Source organism: Chiloscyllium plagiosum, unplaced genomic scaffold (genome assembly GCF_037043375.1).
Source record: "Chiloscyllium plagiosum isolate Xiang-an unplaced genomic scaffold, Cpla_swu_hap1 HiC_scaffold_3, whole genome shotgun sequence".
In the NCBI taxonomy this organism is placed as follows: Eukaryota; Metazoa; Chordata; class Chondrichthyes; order Orectolobiformes; family Hemiscylliidae; genus Chiloscyllium; species Chiloscyllium plagiosum.
In genome coordinates this window covers 54,704,550-54,731,932 of record NW_028270141.1, presented here as the reverse complement: position 1 = coordinate 54,731,932, position 27,383 = coordinate 54,704,550, and the positions used below count along the sequence as shown (strand labels likewise).

General features: G+C 39.9%; 1 protein-coding gene across 1 annotated transcript in view; it reads left to right on the top strand.

Moving 5' to 3' along the window:
- Positions 1-27,383, top strand: part of lmbrd1 (LMBR1 domain containing 1) — a 292,459-nt gene that overhangs the window by 121,585 nt on the left and 143,491 nt on the right. Inside the window, exons 6-7 of the mRNA XM_043681689.2 lie at positions 16,093-16,181; positions 26,877-26,950. Of these exons, the coding sequence (XP_043537624.1) occupies positions 16,093-16,181; positions 26,877-26,950 (163 nt within the window). The remainder of the gene's footprint in view (positions 1-16,092; positions 16,182-26,876; positions 26,951-27,383) is intronic.

The following is a 27,383-nucleotide window of genomic DNA, read 5'->3' as shown; positions in this document are numbered from 1 at the left end:
TTTGTCTGTAACCACGTTTTATATCACTCTTTACTGTGGAGAAGGACATAGAAGATATAGAATGTAGGGAAATAGATGGTGAAATCTTGAAAAATGTTTATATTGCAGAGGAGGAAGTGTTGGATGTCTTGAAACACATAAAGGTGGATAAATCCCCAAGACCTGATTAGGCTAGGATATCTGGTTGGCATGGACGAGTTGGACCGAAGGTCTGTTTCCATGCTGTATATCTCCATGGCTCTATTACTCTACTCAAACAAGCAGCTGTGTAGATCCAGTGAGTGCCAGTTTACTTGTTTTCAAAACATACGAAAATCCTATGGTGATCTTTGGTTCTTAAACCATTTTTGTTTTCATTACAGTTAAAAATTCAGAAAAAATAAAAATACCTGGTTCTTACATCTCATGCTTCCTTTTTACATGTTTCTAGAATCTATTACTGCTCATTTTTACTGTTAAACAGAATGTCAACTTCTACCTTGTTATCTTTGCTGATCTCTAGAGGTCTCTTACTCTGCGGTCATTTATTAAACCTGCCTTATTAAACATCACCAGGTCCAAAATAGCCTCTTCCCTGGTTCGACAGCACACAGTTTTCGGAAATTGTCCCAATTACATTGTAAATTCTTCCTCGTGGTTACCTCTGTCAACTTGACTATCCCAATTTACATGAAGTTCAAAGTCACCCATGTTTAATCTATTGCCTGTATTATATGCTTTCATTGTGTTCTGATTTATTCTTTGTCCCTGTAGAAAATCTAGTGTTAGGGGCTTATGTTGTCTTCTCCCTGTTATTTTTCACCTCTACCCATCTAGATTCTGCATCACCCTAGCCAAGTATATTTCTTGCTTTTGTATATTTTATTCCATCTCCTTCTAACTCCTCTACCTTTTCCTTCCTGCCTGCCTTTAAGTCGCATACTTCTGCATGTTTAATTACCAAATTTAATCTCTTTGTCACCATGTCTCCATAATGGCCATAAGATCCTAACTGTTAACTTGTATTTATATTATTAATTAATTTATTTCAGTTAGAATATTTCACTCATTTAAGTAAATAGCCATTAATTTTGTCGTTTAACTTTTTGTTCCCCATTTGGCCCTATTTGTGTTTACACTATATCTCTTCCTATGCCACTCTGGGTATCATTGTCAATGTAGTTGACCTGCAGTGCTGCCATAGGTTTTTTTTTTGTAGGTTTATGTAATCTCCAAATTAGTTCAATCTCTAGTTATTGGATTCTCCAGGACACTGGTCCTAGCGTGGTTCAGTAAAACTGACTGGAACAGTTCATTTCTGTCCCAATACTGGCCCTATGAACTGAAACCTTTCCACTACAGTGCTAGTACCAGTGTCCCATGAACTGAAACCCAAGCTTCCCGTACCAATGTTTAAGCCAAACATTTAACTCCTTTCGTTTATGTACCGGATATCAGTTTATCTGTGGTTCTTGGAAAAATCCTGAGATTATCTGCTTGGAGGTTCTGCTTTTTTAGTTTAGCTCCTAACCGTTTAAAATCTTTTAGCAGATAGTCTTTTTCCAGTCCTCTCAATTTTGTTGATATCAACTTGGTTGATGACAACTGGATCTTTCCCTTCCTGCTCCAACTTCCTGTCCAATGCAAGGATTCATGTGTCTGTCCCTGTAATTATATCATCCCCTACCACACTATATTCCTAATTCCTCCTGTTCCAGTTTTGAAGCTTTGACTTTAGCTTTTCAGATGTATTGTTCGTGGTTTGCCAAGATTTCCAAATAAGTGTTACTGCTAAATTGTGATAAGTCAGTTGCATTAACTTGGTTATAGAGTCAATAGGCCACTAGTCCTGCCTGCCTGTGTTTGGCCCATATCTCTCCAAACCTTTCCTATTCAGGTACTTATCCGAATGTCTTTTAAATGTTGCAACTGTACCTGCATTCATTTCCTCTGGCAGTTCATTCCACACACTAACCACTCTGTGTAGAAAATTTGCCTTTCATATCCTTTTTAAATCTTTCTCCTCCCACCTCAAAAATATACTACTTAGATAAGGTGAATAACAAAGTTCTTTTCCTTAAGGTGGGGGAGTTCAAAACTATGTTCCTCATGATTTTATAAACCTCTTAAGGGGTCATCAATTCCATCTCCAAGGCTCCAGTGAAAAAAGTCCCAGCCTATCTTTATAGCTCAAACCCTCCATTCCCGGCAACATTCTAGTAAATCTTTTCAGAACCCTCTCCTGTTTAATAATATCCTTCCTCAATGTTAGCATTCTTTCCCATGTCAAAGTAACTTTTGACTGCATGCTTTCAAACTGTTTATAAATGGGTTTCAAAATAAAAATAACAGTGGTGAAATCTCACTTTGCAACAAACTGACCAAGTGCCACTGATTGTACTGCTGCAAATTAAAAAAAATGCAAACTCAGTTGGTTTGAAGAACACTTTAACACAGGTTTGATGGTAACTCAAAACTTCTGACAAGAAATTCCAGTGAGAGAATTCCTTTTAATATAGACATCAGCGACTGGAATTTTGCTGAAAGACACAGAACACATACTTGATTCTGAAGTGAAGAGTTAATTAAGAAGCAATTAATGAAGGAAATTTGCACCTGCTTAACAGCTTGGCCTGATTGACTAAGGCGGCTTCTTATGAAAAAATAAATTCAAACAACAGATTGTGAGAAATTAATTATCTTAGGAGCTAGAGAAAGCAAAGCTAAAACATATTATTTTGCATTATCAACAGAGTAGAACAAGAAGGCAATGTTTCAAACTTAAAAGAAAATGTTATGATAATTGGAAAAAAATTATTTACTGATCAATATATGAACAATTTCAGATAGTATACTCAAAGTATATCCTTAGAAACTGTTCCTGGAATAGTTAAACAAATAATTGGATTATTCCTGATGAAGGGCTTTGCCCGATTTTACTGCTCCTTGGATGCTGTGCTCTTCCAGCACCACTAATCCAGAATCTGGTTTCCAGCATCTGCAGTCATTGTTTTTACCTAAATAATTGGACACTCCATTCCATAAATTTGATACCTTTCTGAATGTATACATTAAGTTGGGCTATATAGCCTTTCTTGTGTTTAGTAATTTTAAAGGATAATTTCAGTAATCTGGATGAACAACTTCCTCCTTGAGGTATAAGGGTTGGAAGTAAACCATAGATGGTTCGTATTGGGGTTTTCTTGTCATTTGTGGAATGTGGGTGTCATTGGTCATTGTCCTGGAGAGAGTGGGGTTGAGCTGTCTCCTTAAACAGCTACAGCCTTTGGGGTTTAGGGATTCCCTAGTGCTGTTAAGTTTCTGAATTTTGACTCATTGCCTATAATGGAATGACAATATAATTATAAGTTAGAATGTTATATAGCTTGGAGGGAACTTGAAGGGAGTGGTGTCCCTTTGTATCTGCTGTCTATGACCTTCTAGGATGGGTTTGGAGGGTGTTATCTGAGGAACTTTGATAAGTTGCTGCAGTACATCTTGTAGATAGCATCTACTGCGAATGCATCATGTTGAAAAGAGTGAATTTTTAAGATGGAGGATGAGCTGCATTGTCCTAGATGATATTAAGCATCTTGACTGTTGTTGAAGTAAATGGTGAGTATTCTATTACATTCTTGAGTTTATGCCTTGTAGATCATGTGTAGGTTTCAGGGAGATGCAAGGTGAGCTATTGAGATAAGTTGCTGGCTGAGCAACAGCTGCAGTTATTTAATCAGGTTGATCATTAGAAGTGAATACCTCAGCCGTAGAATCTGATTTGGATCACTAGAATTTCACTGAATAAGAGGTTTTGAAGATAAGTAAAGTAAATAGCACAAAGATAGCAGCTTGTCAGTGTTCAACAAGTCTTCATTCTTAGGCTTGTTTTTTTTAGAATGTAATGATCTGAAACAGGGAGGTATAAATTAGGTGAGCAGGTAGGTGATTGGCTAGTGAGTTTTAAATTTATTTCTCTGTCTACAGTGAGATTAGTTAAAAGCGATGCTGTTGAGTTAATAAGCATTGTATGAATTTTATAATTAGCTATATCATGATTAGATTAGATTCACTACTAGATCCACTAACATTGGTTAGCACTGCTGCATCACAGCACCAGGGGCCTGGATTCGATTCCAGCCTCGGGCGACTGTCTGTGTGGAGTTTGCATATTCTCCCCGTGTCCTCCGGGTGCTCCTGTTTCCTCCCACAATCTAAAGATGTGCAGGTTAGGTGAATTGGCCATGATCAGTTGCCAATAGTGTTCAGGGATGTGTGGGTTAGGTGCATTAGTCAGGGGTAAATATAGAGTAATACGGTAGGGAAATGGGTCTGGATGAGTTACTCTTCGGAGGGTTCATGTGGGCTTGTTGGGCTGAAGGGCCTGTTTCCGCACTGTCAGGGTTCTATTCTATCGTAATTATCACTGCATTCAAATGCATTTCTATTGCAAAAAAGTCCCTTTCCTCCTGTTGGCCACTGACATTATAACTCTGTCCCCTTGTTAATGACCATTGTTCTGCTTGCATATTATTTGGGAAAGGATGGAGTATGTTGCAATTTCTCCTCTCTCATGACTATGTTAAATTATGTATTATGATGAATGTAGTGATTCGTAGAGGTGTTTAGTTTATTTTCAAGTTATCAACCCTGTTTTCAGAAGATCATTCATTGATCCCCCTGTTCTTGCCATCTCCAACTTGCTTTCATCTCCAAAACTCTTGAACTGTGATGTCATCTTCTGAACACCCGGAACAGTGTGAACCAGGTTTGCAACCAAGCTTCTGACCAATCAGAATATAAGTTGTAGGTTAAAAATCACACAACACCAGGTTATAGTCCAACAGGTTTAATTGGAAGCTCACTAGCTTTCAGAGCGATGCTCCTTCATCAGGTGATTCATCGCTCCAAAAGCTAGTGTGCTTCCAATTAAACCTGTTGGACTATAACCTGGTGTTGTGTGATTTTTAACTTTGTACACCCCAGTCCAACACCGGGATCTCCGAATCATAAGTTGTAGGTGCCATTCTATCTGACAGTGACAAAGTTAAGCTATTTGCCGTTGTTGTTCTTAGCCTGTTTGCAGGCCTGATACAGTTGTCTATGCCATTGTCCTTTCTAATGTTGCTAGACTTGTTGGAACTTCACTGTGCTGGATCCATGCTTATCTGTATGTTTTGAGTTCAGAATTCGAGATGGATTAATATCCTTATAAAGGGCCTTGGTGAGATCATACTTGAAATTTTGTCCAGTTTTGGTCCCCCTACCTAAGGGAAGATCTACTTGACATAAAATGCAGTGGAGGTTCACTAGCCTCAGAGTGACGATAACCACACTTTTGTATGAAGAGAGGTTGGTTTGATGGAGCCTGTATTCACTTGAGTTTAGAAGGATTGGAGATATCTGATTTTAACACATAATATTCTAACAGGACTAGACATAGTAAAGATGCAAGGATGATGTTTTCACTGTTTGGGGAGTCTAGAAGCAGAGGTCACAGTCTCGGGATATGGGGTAGACCATCTAGGACAGAGATGAGGAAGAATGTCGTTACTCAAAGGTTACTGATACTGTGGTATATTATCTACCACAGAAGGCCGTGGAGGCCGAGTCACTGAATTTATTCAAGACAGAGTTATTTTTAAAAAAATGAATATTAAAGACAAGAGGCATGGGGAGAAAGTAGGAATGTGAAATTGTGATAGAGCATCAACCAAAATCATATTGAAGGATGGAGCAGGCTAGAAGGGCCGAATGACCTACTCCTCCTAATTATGTTTCTCTCTCTAACTGGTCGTAGCCTGAGGATTGCCTGCACTGGCTTTCTTTCCTGATACTACACGACTAACAGGGTATTGTTTGTTGTCAATTATTGTTCCACTTTTATCAAAATATTGACTCCAACTATTATCTTTTTGTGTATCTTTTGTACTTTAGGCAGAAGGAAGAGCAGCTTTTTTTTGAATTATTATCTAGCGAATAAAATAGTCCTATTTCAGGAACGACAGCCCTGGAGATATTTTGTCATGCCATTTGTTATTTTTAAGGTGAAACAATGTCACGTTCCAGTGGTAATTTGTACTGTATCTCTGGATAATACTAAGCAGGTGTAGAGCATAAAGGTAGTACCTTCACTGTGCCAGTTCCTATCCAGGACTGTGATTGTAAAAAGATTCGTGCTGTGAATGCACAGATGTCCTCTCTAATGAAAAGTCCAAGGGTACATTTCGGTTGTATAAATCTTGCCTTTTATATTACTAGATGCTATACTTTTAAGTCTGTATAAAATGTGATTGAGAAGTTCACATTTATTTTCCTTTTGCAGTACAGGTTATGTTTTCACTAATTGATTTTTCTTCATCTTCTCCCCCACATTACTGCCAAACAATGTGCCAAAATGTCATCATAAATTTGTTCACGTTTTTCTCAGCAAAATGTTCATTTTGAGTTACTGACCTTGATTGGAAGTAGTGATGATTAACTTTTAACACTGAAACCATCAAAATACATCACAAATGTTCTGAAGGGGGAGGGTGAACAGCCAGCATTCGTGGTACATGTCACCAATGTGGGGGGCAAAAAGCAGTGAGGTTCTTCAGCAGTAGTTTAAAGAGTTGGATAGTAGATTAGAGAGGGAACTATTAAACTTGTACTCTCCAGATTATTTGCAGTGCCACACAGTACTGGGTGTAGGAATAGGAAGATAGACCAGATGAGCGCGTGGCTAAAGGTATGGTGTAGAATCATAAAATAGCTACATGACATTGACCCTCTGAAGAGCCAGGGCATTTCACCAGGTAGAAAAGACACAGGGAGCAGGATGAGGCACCTGGCGATCCAGAAAGCTAAATTGTATCAGTATTAATGTAAAGAGCTTGATCGGCAAGGCTGATGAACGTAGAACATTGATCAGCACGTGGGAACATGACATTGCTGAGGCATAGTTGAAGGAAGGGCAGGACTAGCAGCTCAACGTTGCAGGGCAAAGTTTCAAATGGAATGGGGGAAGTAAAAGAAGTGGAGGCATTTCATTGTTGAAAAAGAAAGCCATCACTACATTAATAAGAAAGGATGTCTTCGAAGGATCTTTAAATGAGGCCATCTGAGTAGAGCTTAGAAACTGTTAAAAAAAACTTAATTTTTTGGGATTATGCTGCAAACTTCTCAACAGTCAGAGAGATAGAGGAGCAGGTCTATAAGTAAATCACAGAAAGTTACAAAAGAAACAGGGTTATAATTGTCAGGGATTTCAAGTTTCCTAACATTAATTGGGATCACCTTACTGTGAAAGGATCAGGCAGGATGGAATTTGTAAAGTGCATCCAGGAGAGCTTTTTGTGCCAGTAAGTAGGTAGTCCTACTAGAGATGGGGAGTGGTGGACCTAAACCTAGAAATGAAGTCGGTCAATTGGTTGAAGTTTCAATGCATGAGTGTTTTGGGGATAGTGACCATTACTCTGTAAATTTTCAAGTCATTTATAGGAAGGGATAAGGACAGTGCAAAAAATAACTGTCTAAAGTGGGGTGAGTTTGATTTCAGTCTCATTAGATAACATCTGGCAAACATAGACTGGGGGCAGCTACTGGCAGGTAAGCCTACATTTAGAAAGTGAGTTTTTTAAAAGTAGCACTGTGAGAACTCAGAACTAGTGCGTTCCTCTAAGAGTGAAGGACAAGGGCAGCAGGTCCGGGGACACTGTATTTCAAGAGTTCGGGAAAGGAAAAGAAGGAAACATTTGTCAGGTATAGTGCGTTAAAAAATTTGAGGCCCTTCAGCCCTTCAAACATAGAGTGTAGGAGGTTTCTTAAAAAGAAAATTAGGAGGGCAAAGAGGCGCTAAGAAATATCTTTACGAAAAGCCCCCAACCCTTTTTATAAGCATATTAAGAGTAGGAGGATTACTTGGAAAAGGATGGGACTTATTAGAGACTAATAACACATGTAGTAGTATGCATATAGCCAGTGGATGTGGGTGAGATCTTAAATGAATACTCCTCATCTATATTTACAGTGGAGAAAGACATTGTAGCCAGGGATTTCAGTTGGGATTGTAAGGTCGAGAACATCTTAAGATAGTAGATGTTTAATGGGCACACAGGTGCATACGTTTCCAGGGTTTGATGAGATGTATGCTTAAAGATGTGTTGCTGGAAAAGCGCAGCAGGTCAGGCAGCATCAAAGGAGCAGGAGAATCGACATTTCGGGCATAAGCCCTTCTTCAGATGAGATGTATCCCAGGCTGCTACGGGAGGCAGGGACGAGATTGTTGGGGCCCTCACTGGCCACAGGTCAAATGTGAGATGACTGGAGGATAGTTAATGTGGTTCTTTTATTCAAGAAGGGCAGCAGGGATAGGCTAGGTAAGTAGAGACCAGTTTGTTTAATGTTACAGTAGAGAAATTATTGGAAACAGTTTCTGAAGGGCAGCATTAACCAGGAATTGATCAGGGATCATCAGCACAGATTTGTTAAAGCGTGATCCTGTCAAGCGTGAGTTGCTTGAAAAAGTGACTAAATATATTGTAATTCCAAATAAATCTGTTGGACTATAACCTGGTTTTGTGTGATATTTAACTTTGTCCACCCTAGTCCAACACCGACATCTCCACATCATATATTGATGAAGGTAGTCTAGCTGATATGGTTTACAAGGACTTCAGTAAGGCCTTTTACAAGATCCCACGTGGAAGGTTGATCCAAAAGAAAGGAGTCCATGGGATCCAAGGCAATTTGGCAAACTGGATCCAAAATCAGCTTCCAAATAGAAAGCAAAGAGTGATGGTCATGGTTTGTTTTGTGATTGGAGGCTTATGACTGGCAGTGAACCATGAGGTTCACCATGAGGGGTCTTGGTCTTTGTATTTCCTTTTATGATTTGGATTTGAATAGTGAAGGTGTAATTAGCAAGTTTGCAGATATCATTAAAATAGATGGTGTTCTTGATACAGAAATTAGTGTTTTCAGATTGCAGTCTGATATTGACCAGCTGGAAAATAGGGAAGAACAATGACAGATGGAATTGAATCTCAGTAAATGCGAAGTGATGTATTTTGGGAAGTGTAATAAGGGAAGGACATAAACAATGAATAGGTCCCTATGGAGTACTGATAAGCAAAGAGTCCATAGATTCCTGAAGGTGTCAGCACAGGTAGATAGGGTGGTGAAGAAGCATGCAGGATACTGCCTTCATTAACTGGGGCATAGGTTAGAGACAAAAAAAAACTGCAGTTGCTGGAATCCAAAATAGGCAGATAGGGGGCTGGAAGAACACAGCAAGCCAGGCAGCATCAGGAGGTTGATTAGATTACTTACAGTGTGGAAACAGGCCCTTCGGCCCAACAAGTCCTCACTGACTCTCCAAAGAGCAACCCACCCAGACCCATTCCCCTACATTTATCCCTTCACCTAACACTACGGGCAATTTAGCATGGCCAGTTCACCTAACCTGCACATCTTTGGACTGTGGGAGGAAACCGGAGGACCCGGAGGAAACCCATGCAGACACAGGGAGAATGTGCAAACTCCATACAGACAGTAGACCGAGACAGGAATTGAAGCCAGGTCTCTGGTCCTGTGAGGTTGCAGTGCTAACCACTGAGTCACCGTGCCACTGGAAGCAGTGTGGAGAAGTCAGCATTTCGGGTGTAACCCTTCTTCAAGCCTTGGGGTGGGTTCCCCCACTCCCAACGCAATAAAGACAAAGTCCCCCTTGTCCTCACTTACCACCCCACCAGTCTTTGCATCATCCTTAAACAGTTCCACCAACTCCAATTAGATTCCACCACCAAGAACATCTTCCCCTCCCCACCCCTCTCTGCTTTCCACACCGACTGTTCCTTCGACAGACCTTGGTTTGCACCTCTCTCCCCTCCGATCTGCCCCTCCCCCATTGAGTTCTCCAATTTCAAATAAGCTCCCTCCCATCCCCCGACTCCCTTCCCAGCCCCTCCTCATCCCTTCCACTGCTCCCTGCTACCAACCGGATTCATTCCTCCCATTGACCAACCAGGTCGTACCCTCTACCTGTCTTCACCTATCCCCACTTCACCATCCTACCCCCACCACCCCCTTTACCTGCAGCTCCCCCCACACCAATCGCCAGTCTTGAAGAAGGGTTACACCTGAAATTAAACTTCTCCACCTTCTGGTGCTGCCTGGCTTGCATGGCATATTGGAGTTACAACGTTATAAAGCATTAGTTAATTATGAGTTAGAATCTTAAAATCCTGACAGTGTGGAAGCAGGCCATTTAGCCGAGTGCACACACTCCCTCCGAAGAGCATCCCACTCGCCAACCCTATCCACGTAACCGCACATTTTCCTGGCTAGTCCACCTAACCTATACATCCCTGGACACCATGCCCAATCTAACTTAGTTGCACATCTTTGAACCATGGGAGGAAACTGGAGCACCTGGAAGAAACCCATGTAGACATGGGAACAATGTGCAAACTCCACACAGACAGTCTCTCGAGGGTGGAATTGAGCCAGGGTCCTTGGTGTTGTGAGGCAGCATTGTAACCACTGAGCCATCGTGATGGAATGCAGGTTGCCAAATGGTCACCACACTTTCGGAAGGATATAATTGCAATGGAGAAACTGAGTAGGTTGGATTTAGTTTCTTTGGAGCAGAGAAATCTGAGGGGTAGTGCAGTCTGATTGAGGTATACAGAATTATGAAAGGTATAGATAGAGCAGATTATGATAGTCCCTTCCTCATGGTAAGTGTGTCTAAGACCAGAGGACATAAGTTTAAGGTGAGCAGCAAGTGATGTAGAGGTGATCTGAGAAAGAACTTTTTCACCCAGAGGGTGGTAGAAATACAGAATGTGCTGCCTGAGAGCAGATGGAGGCAGATACTCTGGTAACATTTAAGAAACACCTGGATGATTATTGAAATGCTAGGGCATAGTGGGCTATAAACCAAGTGCAGATAAGTGGGATTCATCTAATTTGGGGTTTGTTAGTTGGCATAAACATGGTGGGTTGAAGGGCCTGTTTCTAAGCTGTATGATTCTATGATACTATTGACAGTATTTTTGTTTTTGTGTTCTGAGCATCACTGACAAGGCGTTCATTGTCCATTCGTAATTGCTGTTGAGAAAGTGATAGTGAGCCAACTTCCTGGACTGCTGCAAATCCATAAGGAGTAGATACTCCCACAGTGCTTTTATGGTATTTGTACACCGTTTGACTTGAATTCTTAGACTGTACATGTTTTTTGGCATCCTGATATTGTACTGCCTAAATGCAAATTCTTTATAATAAATAATTAAAATGCTCCTAACATTTCTGTAGGTCTGGTAGATTCCTTAAAGATAGGTTAACATTGCAAAAAGCCCCAAGCAATGCAAGTAGCATACAGTTGTCAAGTTATTCGGTTACAAGGATAATAGGTTGTACAAAACAAGTGTTTAAATTTGCCATTGAAGACTTCTATTACATGTGATCACAAGATAAATGCAGACTATGATCATTGTTTGGATTAAAATGTCTGCATACCATATGTGAACATGCTAAAATAAATATATTGCTTTTTGTTTTGAGGCATGTGATGATTTGGACTTGTAATTTAGCCATTGGGTCAGAGGGTCTATCTTGCATTGTGTTAGTTCTAAAAACACATTACTAGGTAGTGTTCTTTAACTGTAATATTTTTGAATTTGGGATGATTTTTCACTAACTTAAAATTCTTCTTGATTGGATGCTACCTTACTGGATATATGTATTTTGGTATATATTAGATTCTTGGAATTCTCAACAAGTGAATATGACTTTTATTTTAAAATATCAGGGAAGAGTGCCACCAGTGAGCTGACTAAATATTAGGTGAATTACATTGTTGGGGTTAAGGTTTTAAACAGGCAACAAGGAAATGCAGCATTTGCTGATTAACTCAAGAACATAAAGAAAACCTACATTACATGTCAGGCTGGGTTAAAGTTTAGATTGCTGGTGATTTTCTAAGGCATTGATGGTGAGTGTCTCAGTGATGATGGTACTGTTGAAGGGTTGAGGAAGTCACCTGAACTTTTCCTTGCTAGAGATGGCATTAAAATTTTCGTAGATTTGAGTAACAACAGGAGCAACACTAGGTGTACCTAAAAATGAGGTGTCACCCTGGTGAAGCCACAAAACAGGATTACTTACATGCCAAGCAACATTAGCAACAGGGTTTAGCAATTCTCAGCCAAAGAATCATATCTAAACTTTACAATATTGTCTTATCCAGTTATAAATAATGGTGGACTATGAAATAACAATCATTGAAGGAAGGGGCTTCACAAAATCCCTTTGTCAATGATGGGGGAGCCCAGCAATTCAAAGCAAAAGATAAGGTTGATGCATTTGCAACATTCTTCAGCCAGAAGTATTGAGTGGGTGATCTATCTTTCCCGCCTTTGGAGGTCCTCAGCAATACCGATGGCAGTCTTCAGCCAGTTCATTTCATTCCATAATAATATCAAGAAATGGCTGGAAGTATTGAATATTACAAAAGCTATAGGCCCTGACAACATTTCAGCAATAGCTCTGGAGACATGAACTCTAGAACTTGCTGCATCGTAGCCAAGCTGTTCCAGTGCAGCTACAACACTGGCATTTACCCAACAAAGTGGGAAATTGCCCAGGTAAGAGGTATAAAATCATGAGGGGCATGGATAGGATAAATAGGTAAAGTCTCTTCCTTGGGGTGGGGAGTCCAGAACTAGAGGGCATAGGTTTAGGGTGAGAGGTGAAAGATATAAAAGAGACCCAAGGGTCAACTTTTTCACGCAAAGGATGGTACGTGTATGGAATGAGCTTCCAGAGGAAGTGGTGGAGGCTAGTACAATTGCAACATTTAAAAGGCATCTGGGTGGATATATTAATAGGAAGTGTTTGAAGAGATATGGGCCGGATGCTGGCAGATGGTACTAGATTGGATTGGGATATTTGGTTGGTATGGATGAGTTGGACAAAAGGATCTGTTTCCGTGCTGTACATCTCTCTGACTCTAAGTCTTGTTTAGAAAAAAACCCAGATCTGACCCAGCAAATTAATGCCTCATCAATCTGATCTCCATAATCAATAATGTTCAGGAGATGTCATCAGCCTTGCTATCAGATAGTACCTGCGAACCAAAAACCTGCTCAGTGACTCTCCATTTGGGTCACTGGTTCCTGACCTCATTAAAGCCTTATTCAAACATGGACAAAATAGCTGAATTCCAGAGGTGAGGTGAGTGTAACGGCTGTGGACATCATGGACACATTTGACCGAATTTAGCATCAAAAAATCCTGGCAAATTTACAGTCAATATAAATAGGATGAATAACTTTCCGCTTGCTGGAGTCGTACCGAGTACAAAGGAAGATGGTCGTATTTATTGGAGATCAATCATCTCAATACCAGGATGTTTCTGTAAGAAGTACTTGGGGTAAGTGTCCTATACGTAGCCATCTTTACCTGCTTCATCAGTGATCTTTCCTCCATAAAGTCAAAAATAGGGACATTTGCTGATGATTGCAGAATGTAGAGTATAATTCACAACTCCTCTGGCACTGAAGCAGTCTGTTAAAATGCATTAAGGGCTGACAAGTGGCAAATAACATTTGTGCACGTAAGTATCAGACAATGACCATTTCCAATAAAAGGGAATCATTCACTGGCATCACCATTGCTGAATTCCCCCACCAATTTTAAGACACACACCATCCTGACATGGAAATACTTAGGTAAAAACAATGACTGCAGATGCTGGAAACCAGATTCTGGATCAGTGGTGCTGGAAGAGCACAGCAATTCAGGCAGCATCCGAGGACAGGCAAAATCGACGTTTCGGGCAAAAGCCCTTCATCAGGAATAAAGGCAGAGAGCCTGAAGCGTGGAGAGATAAGCTGGTGGGGGTGGGGAAATACTTTGCTCTTCCTTCACTGTCGCTGGGTCAGAATCCTGGAATTCCATTTCTAACAGCACTGTGAATTTACCTAAACCAAATGAACAACAGAGATTTAGAAGGTAGCTTGTCATCACTTTGTCGAGCACAACTAATGATGAGCAAAATTCTGGCCCAGTCGGTGACACCCACTTCCCAGAAATGAACTTTAAACAAATGGCTGCGTGATTTCTGAACAGCTGTGAGTGGAGTTGAAGATTGTAGGATTGTGTGTGAATGGTCTTGATTTTCAGCAGAACATTGATTTCCTGCCTCATGAAGTCTCATGGGCAAGGAATTGTCATGTTGATTATCTCTTACCACCTTCTCTATACTCATGAGTTAGTACTAAGTGAATGCCACTTAGGAGAAGAGTAGAATTAACTCTGGATAGGGACTTCAGTATTCATCATGAAAAATTGTTCGGTCATATCACTGCTGGAAGAGTTGTTAATAATACACCTGCTAATGGAGCTTATGGCAGTTGGTGATAGAATCAACAAGGAAGGGAGAGCTTTACTTTAATGCTGTCACCAATCTACCAGTCACAGATATATCTGCCCATAACAGAACTGGTAATTATGTCTTTGCACTGAGGGTGCGTTAATTGTTCTCTCTGACACTACTACCATGCTGAATACAGTAGATTCAGAATAGATCTTGTTTTGAAAGTGTTAGCATCGGTGAAACACTGTGAGCTGTCAACCACTGTAAAATTAAGTCCCATTACATGACCCGGCAAGTACCTCACTTTATCATTGCTGTCAAGCCAGAGGATCAATCCTAGTTCAATAAAAACATTCCATGCACCAGGCATATGTAAAAACAGGGTTAACATGGTAAACCTACAGCACAGCTGCATCTTTGCTAAACAGTAAAATCAGCAGGGATAAAAAGAATGAAGTGGTCTCATGAGAAATGTATCAGTTCTAAACTCTGCAGTTCTACTGCATCCAGTTAAGATTGGTTATGTTCAGTTCAAGAACTCCATCAAAATCCCATCTTCCTTGCTGCGGGAAGCCCAACACAACAGCACAAAAGAACGTTTGAAGCGTTTGCAACCACCTTGAGCCAGAAGTGCAGAATTGATGATTCATCTTGGCCTGCAACTGAGGTCCCCAAAGTTATAGATGTCAGTCTTCAGCAATTTTATTCATTCTGTGATATCAAGAAATGGCTCAGGTACAGAAAAGCTATGGACTCTGACAACACCCTGACAATGGTATTAAATACTTGTGTACCAGAATAAGTTTCCAGTGGAGAATATAATACTGATATCTACCTGGCAATGTGAAAAATTTCCCAGATATGTACATACTGTCCATAAAAAGCAGGAAAAAAACATCCATTGCAGCCATCTACTGCCCCATTAGTTTACTCTCAATCATCAAACTGATTGAAGATGTTGTCAACAGTGCTATAAAATGGAACTTACACAGCAATAACCTGCTCACTCATGCTTAGTACGGGTTCTACTGGGACTGCTCAGCTATGACCTCATTAAAGCCTTAGTCGAATCATCATCATGGCAGCGGAATTCCAGAGCTGAGATTTGAGTGACTGTCTTGTAGCCGTGTGCTGCAGAAACGAATGCTCCATGCTTCAATTCAAACTCCTGTAATGTAATGCAATAGATTTCACTGAAATAAAATGTAGAAAGGCTAGTCAATGTATTCCTCTTTGTCCTTAGTGCTTGGAAAATTTATTGGATGACATCCGGATACATTCAAACAGCTTTTCTCATGACTTGTAATTGCAAGTTACTGCACAGTGATTATCAGGCCATTAAAATATTATACAGATAAAAATAATTAATTCTTCCAAGACAAAAACCCTTTCAATTTTTAGAAATAAAATTTTTGACATGCTACATAAATTTAAATATCAAAGATCTTTCTGTGTAATTAGTTCCTGTAATTTCTTTGTTCTAGTAAATTATCATAATTTTCAGAAAATGCCATTTAAGATGCAAGTCATTGAATTCATGAAATTAAAAAAAAATCAAAAATGACTTTCAGTTTCATAATCCACATCATTGAGCTAGTTTTATTGTAGAATTGCAATTTTGCATTGAGTACTAAGGCTACAAGAAATTCAATGCAATAGCTGCCATTGAAATAAATATATATCAGAATAGCCTGTAATAGAATATGTATAAGGTAGATATACTGTGAAATCTTAAAAATATTTTCATGTTGCAGTGCATTCGTTCCTTTGAATGTTCCAATGAACCAGAACTCCACAGAATGGGAAAAAGTGAAACTTTTATTTGAGGAACTGGGAAGCAGCCGTAAGTATAACAATGATTTTATATTGCTACATAAAAGGAATTATTTGCAAGAAATCAGAGGAGATGGGGAGGTTATCCTTGGTATATTGTTAGAATCACACTAACCATAAGCATAACCATAACCATTAACATACGAGGAACGGCTGAGGATCCTGGGATTGTATTCATTGGAGTTTAGAAGGTTAAGGGGAGACCTAATAGAAACTTACAAGATAATACATGGCTAGGAAAGGGTGGACGAAAATAAATTGTTTCCGTTAGGCGAAGAGACTAGGACCCGTGGGCACAGCCTTAGAATTAGAGGGGGTAAATTCAGAACAGAAATGCGGAGACATTTCTTCAGCCAGAGAGTGGTGGGCCTGTGGAGTTCATTGCCGCGGACTGCAGTGGAGGCCAGGATGCTAAATAGCTTCAAGGCCAGATTGATAAATTCTTGATGACACAAGGAATTAAGGGCTACGAGAATGCTGGTAAGTGGAGTTGAAATGCCCATCAGCCATGATTAAATGGCCTTACTTCCACTCCTATGTCTTATGGTCTTAAGTCTTAAATACATTCAGGTTGTATTATTACATAGTAGTTGAAAAACAGCAGATTGCAGTTGATTATGAACATTTAACTTGTACCTTATTGGTGCAGAAATAACAGGGTCACAGTATTACACTAATTTGCCTTAAAAATACCTAACCCGAAGGATCTGTAACCAGTTTGTGAGATTTAGCATACTCCTATGTTGCTCTCATTGATGAACTGAAGATCTGACGTCTGGTGTGGAATATATGTACCTTTTGTAGCTTCTCACAGTGAAACTGACCTAAAATGGAATGGAAAGGATTTATCCTTTGAAGCCATCACTGAATTTCACCCTTAGTGTGCATGCAGGTTGAAAGTTGATTTGCCATTCACCTTTTTCTATGTCTGTCATGATTTTATAAACTTCGATTAAGCCACCCCTGAGCCTCCTACGGTCTAGGGAAGAAAGTCTCAGCCAATCCAGCCTCTCCTTATAACTCAAACCTTCCAGTCTCTGTAACATTCTTGTAAATCGTTTTGCACACTTTCCAGTGTAATAACATTGTTCCTTTAGCATGGAGACCAGCTTTGTATGCAGTACCCAAATGTGGCCTTACCAATGTCTTGTACAGCTGTAACATTATGTGAGATCTGAATTTGGTATATTGGGAATAAGAAGCCATTAAAGGTTTAAGAGGATAGGAGTAATGGGCATGCAAGACAGTAAAGAACTGGATACAAGCAGTGATATTTTGAGTGAGCTGTTGTTGCAATCCAGAAATCCACTTGTAAAGTGGTGGAACTAGAGTCGACTTTTACACATTTTTCTCATGAGCAGTAATTTACGGAGTTGTATACTAGAAACATACATCTGTTGTATGTTTATGAGGATACAGATAAAGCTTCAGCTAATGTACACCACTTCAATACTACTTCAATATCAAATCGTGATCAAACATTAAATAAAGTAAGTTCTCATTTGATTTTTCTATTTTATTTTGAAATGATGACCATTCAAAATAATGTAGGATTTTTAAAGCAAAGCTGTAGACTTGCAATGCTAACTGAAAATAAATATTCAGATGCTATTCCCTTTAGAATTTACATTGCATGAATAATAAATCTAGTCAAATTAACACTTCTAATGCAGTCCATTGACTGGTACATATGTAAGACAGCAGTGACAATGATGCTGTTTCATGTTTTCATGTGTTTTGAGTGGAGGCACATGTGAAAATGAAAACCCCCCTCTCCTGAGGATCAAAAATAGCTAAATTCTTCAGGTCTGAAAATATGATTCTCACAAGTATGAGTCTTTATTAAACCTCACAACTTTCTAGTCCTGCAACATAGCAATGGCAAATTGTCTTTTATAGGTTTTAGATTAGATTATATTACATTACATTACAGTGTGGAAACAGGCCCTTCGGCCCAACAAGTCCACACCGACCCGCCGAAGCGCAACCCACCCATACCCCTACATTTACCCCTTACGAACACTACGGGCAATTTAGCATGGCCAATTCACCTGACCATCTTTGGACGGTGGGAGGAAACTGGAGCACCCGGAGGAAACCCACGCAGACACGGGGAGAACGTGCAAACTCCACACAGTCTGTCGCCTGAGGCGGGAACTGAACCCGGGTCTCTGGTGCTGTGAGGCAGCAGTGCTAACCACTGTGCCACCGTGCCGCCTTATGGAATATTTGAAAAGTATTATCATGAGTTGCAGAGTGCCTATTACTGCGATCATAGCGAAATTAACTTTAGACAGGACTGCAGCTCTTGCAGAACGAGACTTGAACACATTGACATTGGCTCCAGCTTTAACCATGATGAGATTTATCCATTTAGCTGTAATGACTGTGGCCACCAATTTTTGTAGATTTCTGAAACTTGCAAAATGGTATTTAGATTAGATTAGATTACATTACAGTGTGGAAACAGGCCCTTCGGCCCAACAAGTCCACACCGACCCGCCGAAGCGCAACCCACCCATACCCCTACATTCACCCCTTACCTAACACTACAGGCAATTTAGCATGGCCAATTCACCTAACCTGCACATCTTTGGATTGTGGGAGGAAACCGGAGCACCCGGAGGAAACCCACGCAGACACGGGGAGAACGTGCAAACTCCACACAGTCAGTCGTCTGAGGCGGGAATTGAACCGGGGTCTCTGGTGCTGTGAGGCAGCAGTGCTAACCACTGTGCCACCGTGCCACTCACTGTTTGAAAGTGTTCTGTCCTAAATCAAATATTCTAACAGATACATACACATGCTGATATGTGCATTCTCAACATAAGTTTATAACCTGTTTCTCTTATTTTGCTTTGCCTCAAAAAATATTTTGTATCTAATAGGTATACAATTTGTTGCCATTTTGCAGACATACCTGTTTTCATTAACACTTCTTAAAGGTTAAGTAATGAAACACGCAAAGTATTCATAGGTAGTCTAGCACGGGCTTTACATTACACATAGTGTTATCGCTTGACTGTGAAGGTTTCTGGTTATACGGACCTCTGTTAAAAGGAGCAACTAGGCTTATGAACCCAAAATGTGCCTATCTGACAATGCAACAAAAGATAAAGCTGACTTTGTTGTGTTCGTGGCAAGGTAACAAAGTCTGTGCAAAGAGATTTGCAATACAGACTCTACATGTTTTCTTGTTGGATTAATTTATTGCCTACTACACAAATCCATCCTTGGCTTGCTGTAAATTGATTTCAATTTTTCTGTAGCAGGCAAAAGATGATAAATACATGGAAGCGATAGCTTTGTCAGGTGATTGAAAAAGCACTTGTTGTCATGGTGCTAGTGTTTGGTAGCCAAGAAACAATTTTCTACCTGTGCATTTAAATGTGATACACTACCAGAAGGATATAGAGGTTTTAGAGAGGTTACAGAAAAGGATTAACAGGATGTTGCCTGGTTCAGAGGATATTAGCTATGAGGAGAGATTAGACCAACTTTGTTTGATCTTACTTGAATGCCAGAGGCTGGGGGAGCGATTGATAGAAATTTACAAAATTACGAGAGGCATAGATAGAATGGATAGTCAAGAGTCTTTTTCCCCAAGGTAGAAATGTTGATTACTAGGGGTAAGTTTCAGGTAAATGGGCAAAAGTTAAAGGAGATATGAGAGGCAAGGTTTTTACACAGAGAGTGGGAAGTGCCTAGAATGTGCTGCCAGAGGACGTATTTGAAGCAGACTGAAAGGCAACATTTAAGACACAACATGACAGATGCATGAATAGGCAAGGAATAGAAGGATATGGACAGCATGGAGACAACAGTTATTTAGTTAAGAAAGGTGTTAAATGTTGGCGCAGGCTGAGTGGGCCTGTGCCTTTGCTGTACTGTTTTTTGTTCTTTGCCTTTTATAAAAGGTGAGCATCTGATTTCCCATACAAATGACATAGCTGTTGGAAAGCAGTCCCATGCAGCTTTTGTACAAGTTATTCATTGAATTTCTTTCATTTAAATTTATTAATTTTTCTATTTCACATATTTTTCTAATCAATTTGATGAGAGCTGTTATTGCACCCCACTTTAGCAGGTGAGACTTAAACCTGTCACAAGAGGGCCAAAGGTGGTACTACACACCCTTGGTACCCGTGGGACTTGAACTGGCTTAGAGGCAGGGACACTACCATGTGCCACATGAAGGCCACTCAATTTCCTTAATTGTAATTAACTTATTTTTCTAATCAACCTGTCCAGAGATGTTACGCACCTTTGGAGCAGGTGGGACTTGAACCTCTTGGTCTAATTGTAGGGACACTACTACTGCACCACAAGAAAGCCCTTCAATGTCTTTGATTTAGATTAGATTAGATTAGATTAGATTACAGTGTGGAAACAGGCCCTTCGGCCCAACAAGTCCACACCGACCCGCCGAAGCGCAACCCACCCATACCCCTACATTTACCCCTTACCTAACACTACGGGCAATTTAGTATGGCCAATTCACCTGACCCTGCACATCTTTGGACTGTGGGAGGAAACCGGAGCACCCGGAGGAAACCCACGCAGACACGGGGAGAACGTGCAAACTCCACACAGTCAGTCGCCTGAGGCGGGAATTGAACCCGGGTCCCTGGCGCTGTGAGGCAGCAGTGCTAACCACTGTGCCACCGTGCCGCCCACCAACAACTTGATTTAAGACACCTGCCAAACTTCTTTCAGTTGCACTCAAGTCTTTAGATAGGCATCATTTCCAGCAAATTGGCTGGTTCATTGCATGCCTGTGATTTTTTTCCCTTCCAATACTGATTGTATATGCCATTGCAGTAATGTTATGAAGTTGCATGGCAAAATGTATATGACCAGTTGTTGTACAAAGATTTATAAAGTAACTGAAGCATCAGTAATTTTCAGTAATTAATTTCAGTTCTTTCTGCTTATGCTTTCTCCAGTGTGTATGGCACCCCATCCAATGCTGGAAGCAACATTTTTATGCACTCATCATCACTATTATGAACTGCAGTTTGTTATTGTCAGACTTGATAAGTTAGCCCAAGTTAGATCATTGCGAGCTGGAGGGGAAAGAATAATTCTTATCAAAATGCCTTTTGTTTTTTTTTTCAAAGCCTAAATTTTTGATTCTTTATCAGTCTCTTGTAATGCAATGGTATTGCATACTAAGAAGGCAGGTATTAATTTACCAGTGACAGATATAACGGATTCTATTGTTAATGAATTTAAGGACAACAAGCCTTTGTGAGAAAAGCACATTTCCTGAGAATTTGCTTCAATGAGACTGATTTGCATCATGGAGAAATGCAGTATTAATCATCACAAAATACTAGAAAAAAAATCTTTGGGCAAAGAGGACTAGGCAAGCAGTATAGGAATCCCCTTTGGCCATGCCTCTGAAAAACAGATGCACCGCTTTGGATGTTGTTGAGAGGAGTTGCCTCTTGGGGAAAACAGCAGCAGCCAAATTCCTGGCACCATGGTTGGCTCTGCTGCACAGGGAATGAACAAGAAGTCTGAAAATGCAATAGTCGTAAGGGCTTCACTTGTAAGGGGAATAGATAGAAATGTTTCAGTGGCTGAAAATGAGACTGGAGGATTGGATGTTGCTTCCCTGGTGGTAGGGTCAAGAGTTCCAGAGTGGCTGCAGGACATTTGAAGGGGGATAATGAATAGCCAGTTGTTGTGGTACACATTGGTTCCAATTACATAATTAGAAAAAAGGATGAGGTCCTAAAAGCAGAATATTGGGAGTTAGGAACTAGCTGAAAGGTTGGACTCAAAGGTGGTGATCGCAGAATTATTACCAGTGCCGCATGCTAGTCAGTAGAAATAGCAGGATCCGACAGATGAATATGTGACTAAAGAGGAGGAGAGTTTCAGAATCCTGGGGCACTGGGACTGGTTCTGGGAGAGGTGCAAACAGTACAGTCCAGACACGTTACACTTGGTCAAGGCTGAGACTGATACCCAAGGCGAGGGGGGGAGAGTCTTTGTTACAGTGTTGGGGAGGGTTTGAACTAAATTGAGAGAGGATTTGGAACCTATGCAAGGAGTCTGAGGAAGGGGAATCGAGAAGAAGAACAAAAGACAGAAAGGGGAATAAGAAAAGTGAAAAACAGAGGAATCAAAGGCCAGAATCAAGCAAGGCCACAGTAAAAAATATAGGAATAATAGAAACAGCACAAAAAAGTCAAAGCTTGAAGCTTTGTGCTTGAATGCACAGAACATTTGAAATAAGATGAGTGAATTAATCATGCAAATAGCTGTAAGCGGTATGATTTGTTTGGGATCATAGACACATAACTGGAGGGCGACCAGGGAGGGGAACTGAACATCCAGAAAGTATTTGGTAGGACAGACAAAAAGGAAATGGCGATGGAGTTCCAATTCTGGTTAATGCGGTTAGAAACATGATATTGAGGACAGATATTAGCTCAGGTAATATAGAATAAGTGTGGATAGAATTGAGAAAAGCATTACAGATAGTATATCGAACACCAAATTGTAGTGGTGATATTGGGAATGGCATTAAACAGGAAATCAGAGATGCAAGTAACAAAGAAATATTCGTAATTATGTATGACTTTAATCTGCATGTAGGTTGGGCATGTCAAATTAGTCACAATACCATAGAGGAAGAATTCCTGGAATGTACACAGGATGGTTTATTGAACCAATACTTTGAATAACCAGCTAGAGAACAGGCCATCTTAGATTGGATATTATGTGGTGAGAAAGGAATTATTAGTAATGTAGTGTGAAAGACCCCTTGGAGATAAGTGACGATAATAAGGTAGAATTCTTCATTAAGATGGAATGTGAAGTTATTGATTCTGAGACTAGGATCCTGAATTTTAATAAGGGGCACTACAAAGTTGTGAATTGATTGATGGATTGTGAAATCTTACTGAAAGGAATTACAGTGAATAGGCAATGGCATACATTCAAAGAGCAAATGGGTGCACTACAAAAGTTGTTTATTCCTGTCTGACGCAAAACTGCAAAGAGAACAATGGCCAAGCTATGACTTATGAGGGACATTAGCGATAGTATTCGGTGCAAAAAGAGGCATACAAATTGGCAAGTAAAAACAATGGATTTATGGATTGGGAATAGTTGAGAAGTCAGCACAGGAGGTTGATTAAGAATGGGAAAATAGAGTATGAGAGTAAGTTTGCAGGAAATGTAAGAATGTACACCCAGAGAGTGATGAACCTGTGGAATTGACTCCCACAGAAAGCGTTTGAGGTCAAAAGATTGTGCTTTCAAGGAGGTAGAAATAGTTCTTGTGGCTAAAGGGATCAAAGGCTATGGGGGAGATGGGATTATGATATTGAAGTAAATGATTATCCGTGATCATAATGAATGTCAAAACAGTTTCAAGGAATCAAATGGCCTACTTCTGCTCCTTGTTTCTAAGCTGAAACTAAGATTGGACAGTACTTAGTTGCTCTGACTGTATCCATTGCTCTCTGCTTCCTTTTGACAACCATTAAGGTGCCATCTACATTTACCACACAACTTTGTGAAAACACATGATCCTGAGGTCAGCTCATTTGGTAATGCTGTAAAGTGCCATGATGCTGTTTCCATCTTGATTTTATTTATTTTCCATGTTGACTTCCAATTTCCTTGGTATAGTATACATCTCTGAGGCCATAAAGCAGACCATATTGAGGAATTGTACAGTAGTATCTAACCTGCCAATTCTAAAGTGTGTAGGTTTGTTCAGATTTGATCTAGAATCTTAAGATCGGTTGTCTATTTCTTTCTGTGTAAAATTACTTGAGACAAAGTCTCCATGTGTTAACATAGTTTTTTCAATCACACTATATCAAAGACTATAAATTTCCTCATTCCTAGCTTAAATTTCTTTGCTGCTCAAAGCAGTTTAAAATCTTACTTCACTGGATCAATACATTTAAATTCTGACTCATATTAAGAAATAATGTTTGAGCTGGTTTGATTGGATGCTGTAGTTTCCCAAACATCTTTATTGTTGATTAAGCAACCTCTCGTATTTCAGTTATGACATGAAATAAGACAATACACTTTCATTTATTTATTTGAGATGTAGGATAATTCAGTCTCAGCTCTTGTCTTTCTGACAGTTGACAAATGGCAAGTGTTTGCCATGTTTAAACCTTTGGGCGATTCTATCCCTGTCCAGGCTTGTTCTGCAGATATTGTGAGGGGTTGAGGTAGCACTTGGTTCTAAAATAGGGCTGACGTATTTTTCCCTATGCATGGTACCTATGCAGCATCCTGGTGCTTCTGACGAAGAAAAGGCCTGCTTTACATTGTCTGCTGAGATATTACAATATGTATTGCACTGTGGTTTAAACTAGGTGCAGTTTCTTGGTGCGCTTTTGGCTTTTGTTCCTTGTTCGTTATCTTCATGTTCTTATAGAAATCAGTTTTGACCTGCTACTTCTCTTTACAAAACAGCATAAGTTTTAAGGAATTAAATTATTAAGTTATCAATGATGGCAGGACAGATGGATGCGTCAAGTCAGCAGTATCTGTGAACCCCTGGTTTTACCATTGTGGTTCAGAACAGCAAGTGTTTGAATGTGCAACTTTGGCTCAGAGTTAATGAACTGGATGCTGAATTATTCACATTGTGTTGCACCAGGGAGGAGGAAAGTCACCTAGATTTTTGGACAAAGGAGCAATAATTCTTCTTGGAGTAAGGACTTCTGATTTGTGATCTTTCTGATTTTCAGTGGTCAGAGAGAAGTGGGTTTAAATGTGATTGAGGAAAGTAAAGGGACCAGAGGACAGGAATGTCAGGCTGTGCAGTTGTCCAATTGGTTTCCGGTTCTCTTAGCATGTGTGAATGAGAGCAAGGGCTGTAGGGTGGATGAACAAACAGGCCATGATATGGTAGTAAGTGTAGCTATTCAAATTAGAGAGCAACAAGGAATGTAATAGTAGTAATAGATGGTATACTGAAGTGGCTTGGCATTATTCTCTTCAGCAAAGTGTAGAAGTCCAGATGCTGTGCGACCTGCCCAGTGCCAGAGTTCATGACATCTGCTGAGAGCTGGAAAGAACTTGAAATGGGAGGGGAAGCAAACAGTGGTTGTGATCCATGGAAGAGGAACCAAAGACATGGCTAGAATTGGAAAGATATTCTACATGAGGAGCTAGTCACTAAATTTAAAGGCAGTACCTCAAAAGTTGTAATATCCAGATTACTATCAGAGCTGCATGTATTTTGCAAAGGTTACAATGTATTAGAGAGATGAATACATGGCTTGAAGACTGATTTGAGAGAAGTGGATTCTGGTTCATGGGCTACTGGCACCATTACTGGAGAAAGTGGGGCGATATCATGAGGAATATCTGTTGTCTACCTGAACCATTCTGGGCCATTGTTTTTGTAAACTACATTTGTAGGGAAATAGAGGGGATTTTGAATTAATTTCTGGGGCAAGGGATTAAAAGTGAAAATGTGTGGTTTATCAGAGAGCAGAGATAAGGTAGGAGAGGAAAGTAGTAATACTAATTGCATCCACACTGTCCATTATAGTAGGATGTTTCGAGGGTGGCAAATGTTATTCCCTTGTTCAAAGAAAGGGAGTAAGGACATCACTGAGAATTACAGTCTAGTCCAATTATTGGAGCAAATTATTGGAGAGGATTATGAGAGACAGGATTTATGATTTTTTGGAAAAGCATAGCTTGATTAGAGATAGTTAGCTTTGTGAGGGACAGGTCATGCCTCTCAAACTTTGCTGAATTCTTTGAGGATGTGACAAAACACATTGATGAAGGTAGAGTAGTGGATGTGCTGTAAATGGATTTTACCAAGGCGTTTGATAAGATAAGTTCATTCAGAAAATAAGAAAGCATAGGATACAGGAAAATCAGGTTGTCTGGATAAAGCATTGCCTGGCCCAGAGAAGACCGGGTGATGGTAGATGGAAAGTATTCAGCCTGGAGCTCGTGACCAGTGGTGTTCTGCCGGGATCTGTTTTGGGGCCTCTGCTCTTCATGATTTTTATAAATGACTTGGATGAGAAGGATTGACAGGCCAGATGTTCCAAGTGGAATCATGCATCATTTAGATCAATCACTGTTACAGAATGACAACAGATTTAATTTAAGCCTCCTGTATCCCATTCTCTGCTTCGGTAGTGAGATCTGATTCTTCAGTTTGCTGAAAACTACCTGCTATTGCAATCGGGGGTATTCAGATAGATGGCCAAGATATTGCAATCATGCCACCATGGCAAATTAAGGTAGCAAATGATAATTCTGGATTCTTCCAAATTTGTAATTTTGTTTTTGTAATAAGCTTTATTTTTGAACGTTATCCTTTCATAATAAACCTGATGGAGTGTTTTAACATGGTATTTTCAGGCTTTTAATCTTTTGTAGAATACAACAGAAAATGCTGCACATATTGTGCAGGTCTGCCAGCATTTTCAGAAAGATAAACTGTCAATATTTTAGGAGAATTACTTTTTGCAGGATATTTAGTTTTCTTTTAATGCTTTTATTAGCTGGGTTACTCCATACAGATTGAAGTATTGTATATTTTTCAATTGTTTACTTTCCACTAACATGACCAGCTACAGGGGCAGTCTCTGTAACTGCAGGAAATTTACTTTTAAAACTGTAGAGTGAAAACTAAAATAAAGCTGCTGTTTCTAGCTAATATATTTATTGTTATGTATTTTGTTTGCAGATGGTTTGGCTGCGTTGTCTTTTTCCATAAGCACCTTAACCTTGATTGGTATGCTCGCAGTAATAACTTACACAGTAAGTAAAAGTGACTGTGACTTGCTGCCTCATTAACATTTTATTTGATGTCTTGAGTTTGCAGAGATGGTATGAGGTACAATTCGGATTGGGATGGGGACAACAAAAGGCTTTGGGAATGAGTGAGGGTGGCACAATTTGGCATTAGTTAGCATGAAGAGTTTCCAAAAGCTTCCTGAATTTAAAATAAAAATTGGTATTGTGAACATCGAACTTGTGCTAGTGTGTGTGTTTGACAAGAAAGGTGAGGTTTCTTTCTATTTAATGGATGCAGCAACGAATGCAACTTTTGAATGAATTGTTTGTCTTGGTTAGTCATCAGTGAAGTATACTTAAGTCTGAATTATCCTCAGGAATATATGCTATTAATTCATTTAGAGGCAGTCCATAATGGTAAAGGCTTAATGATACTGAACATACATACTGACTCCTG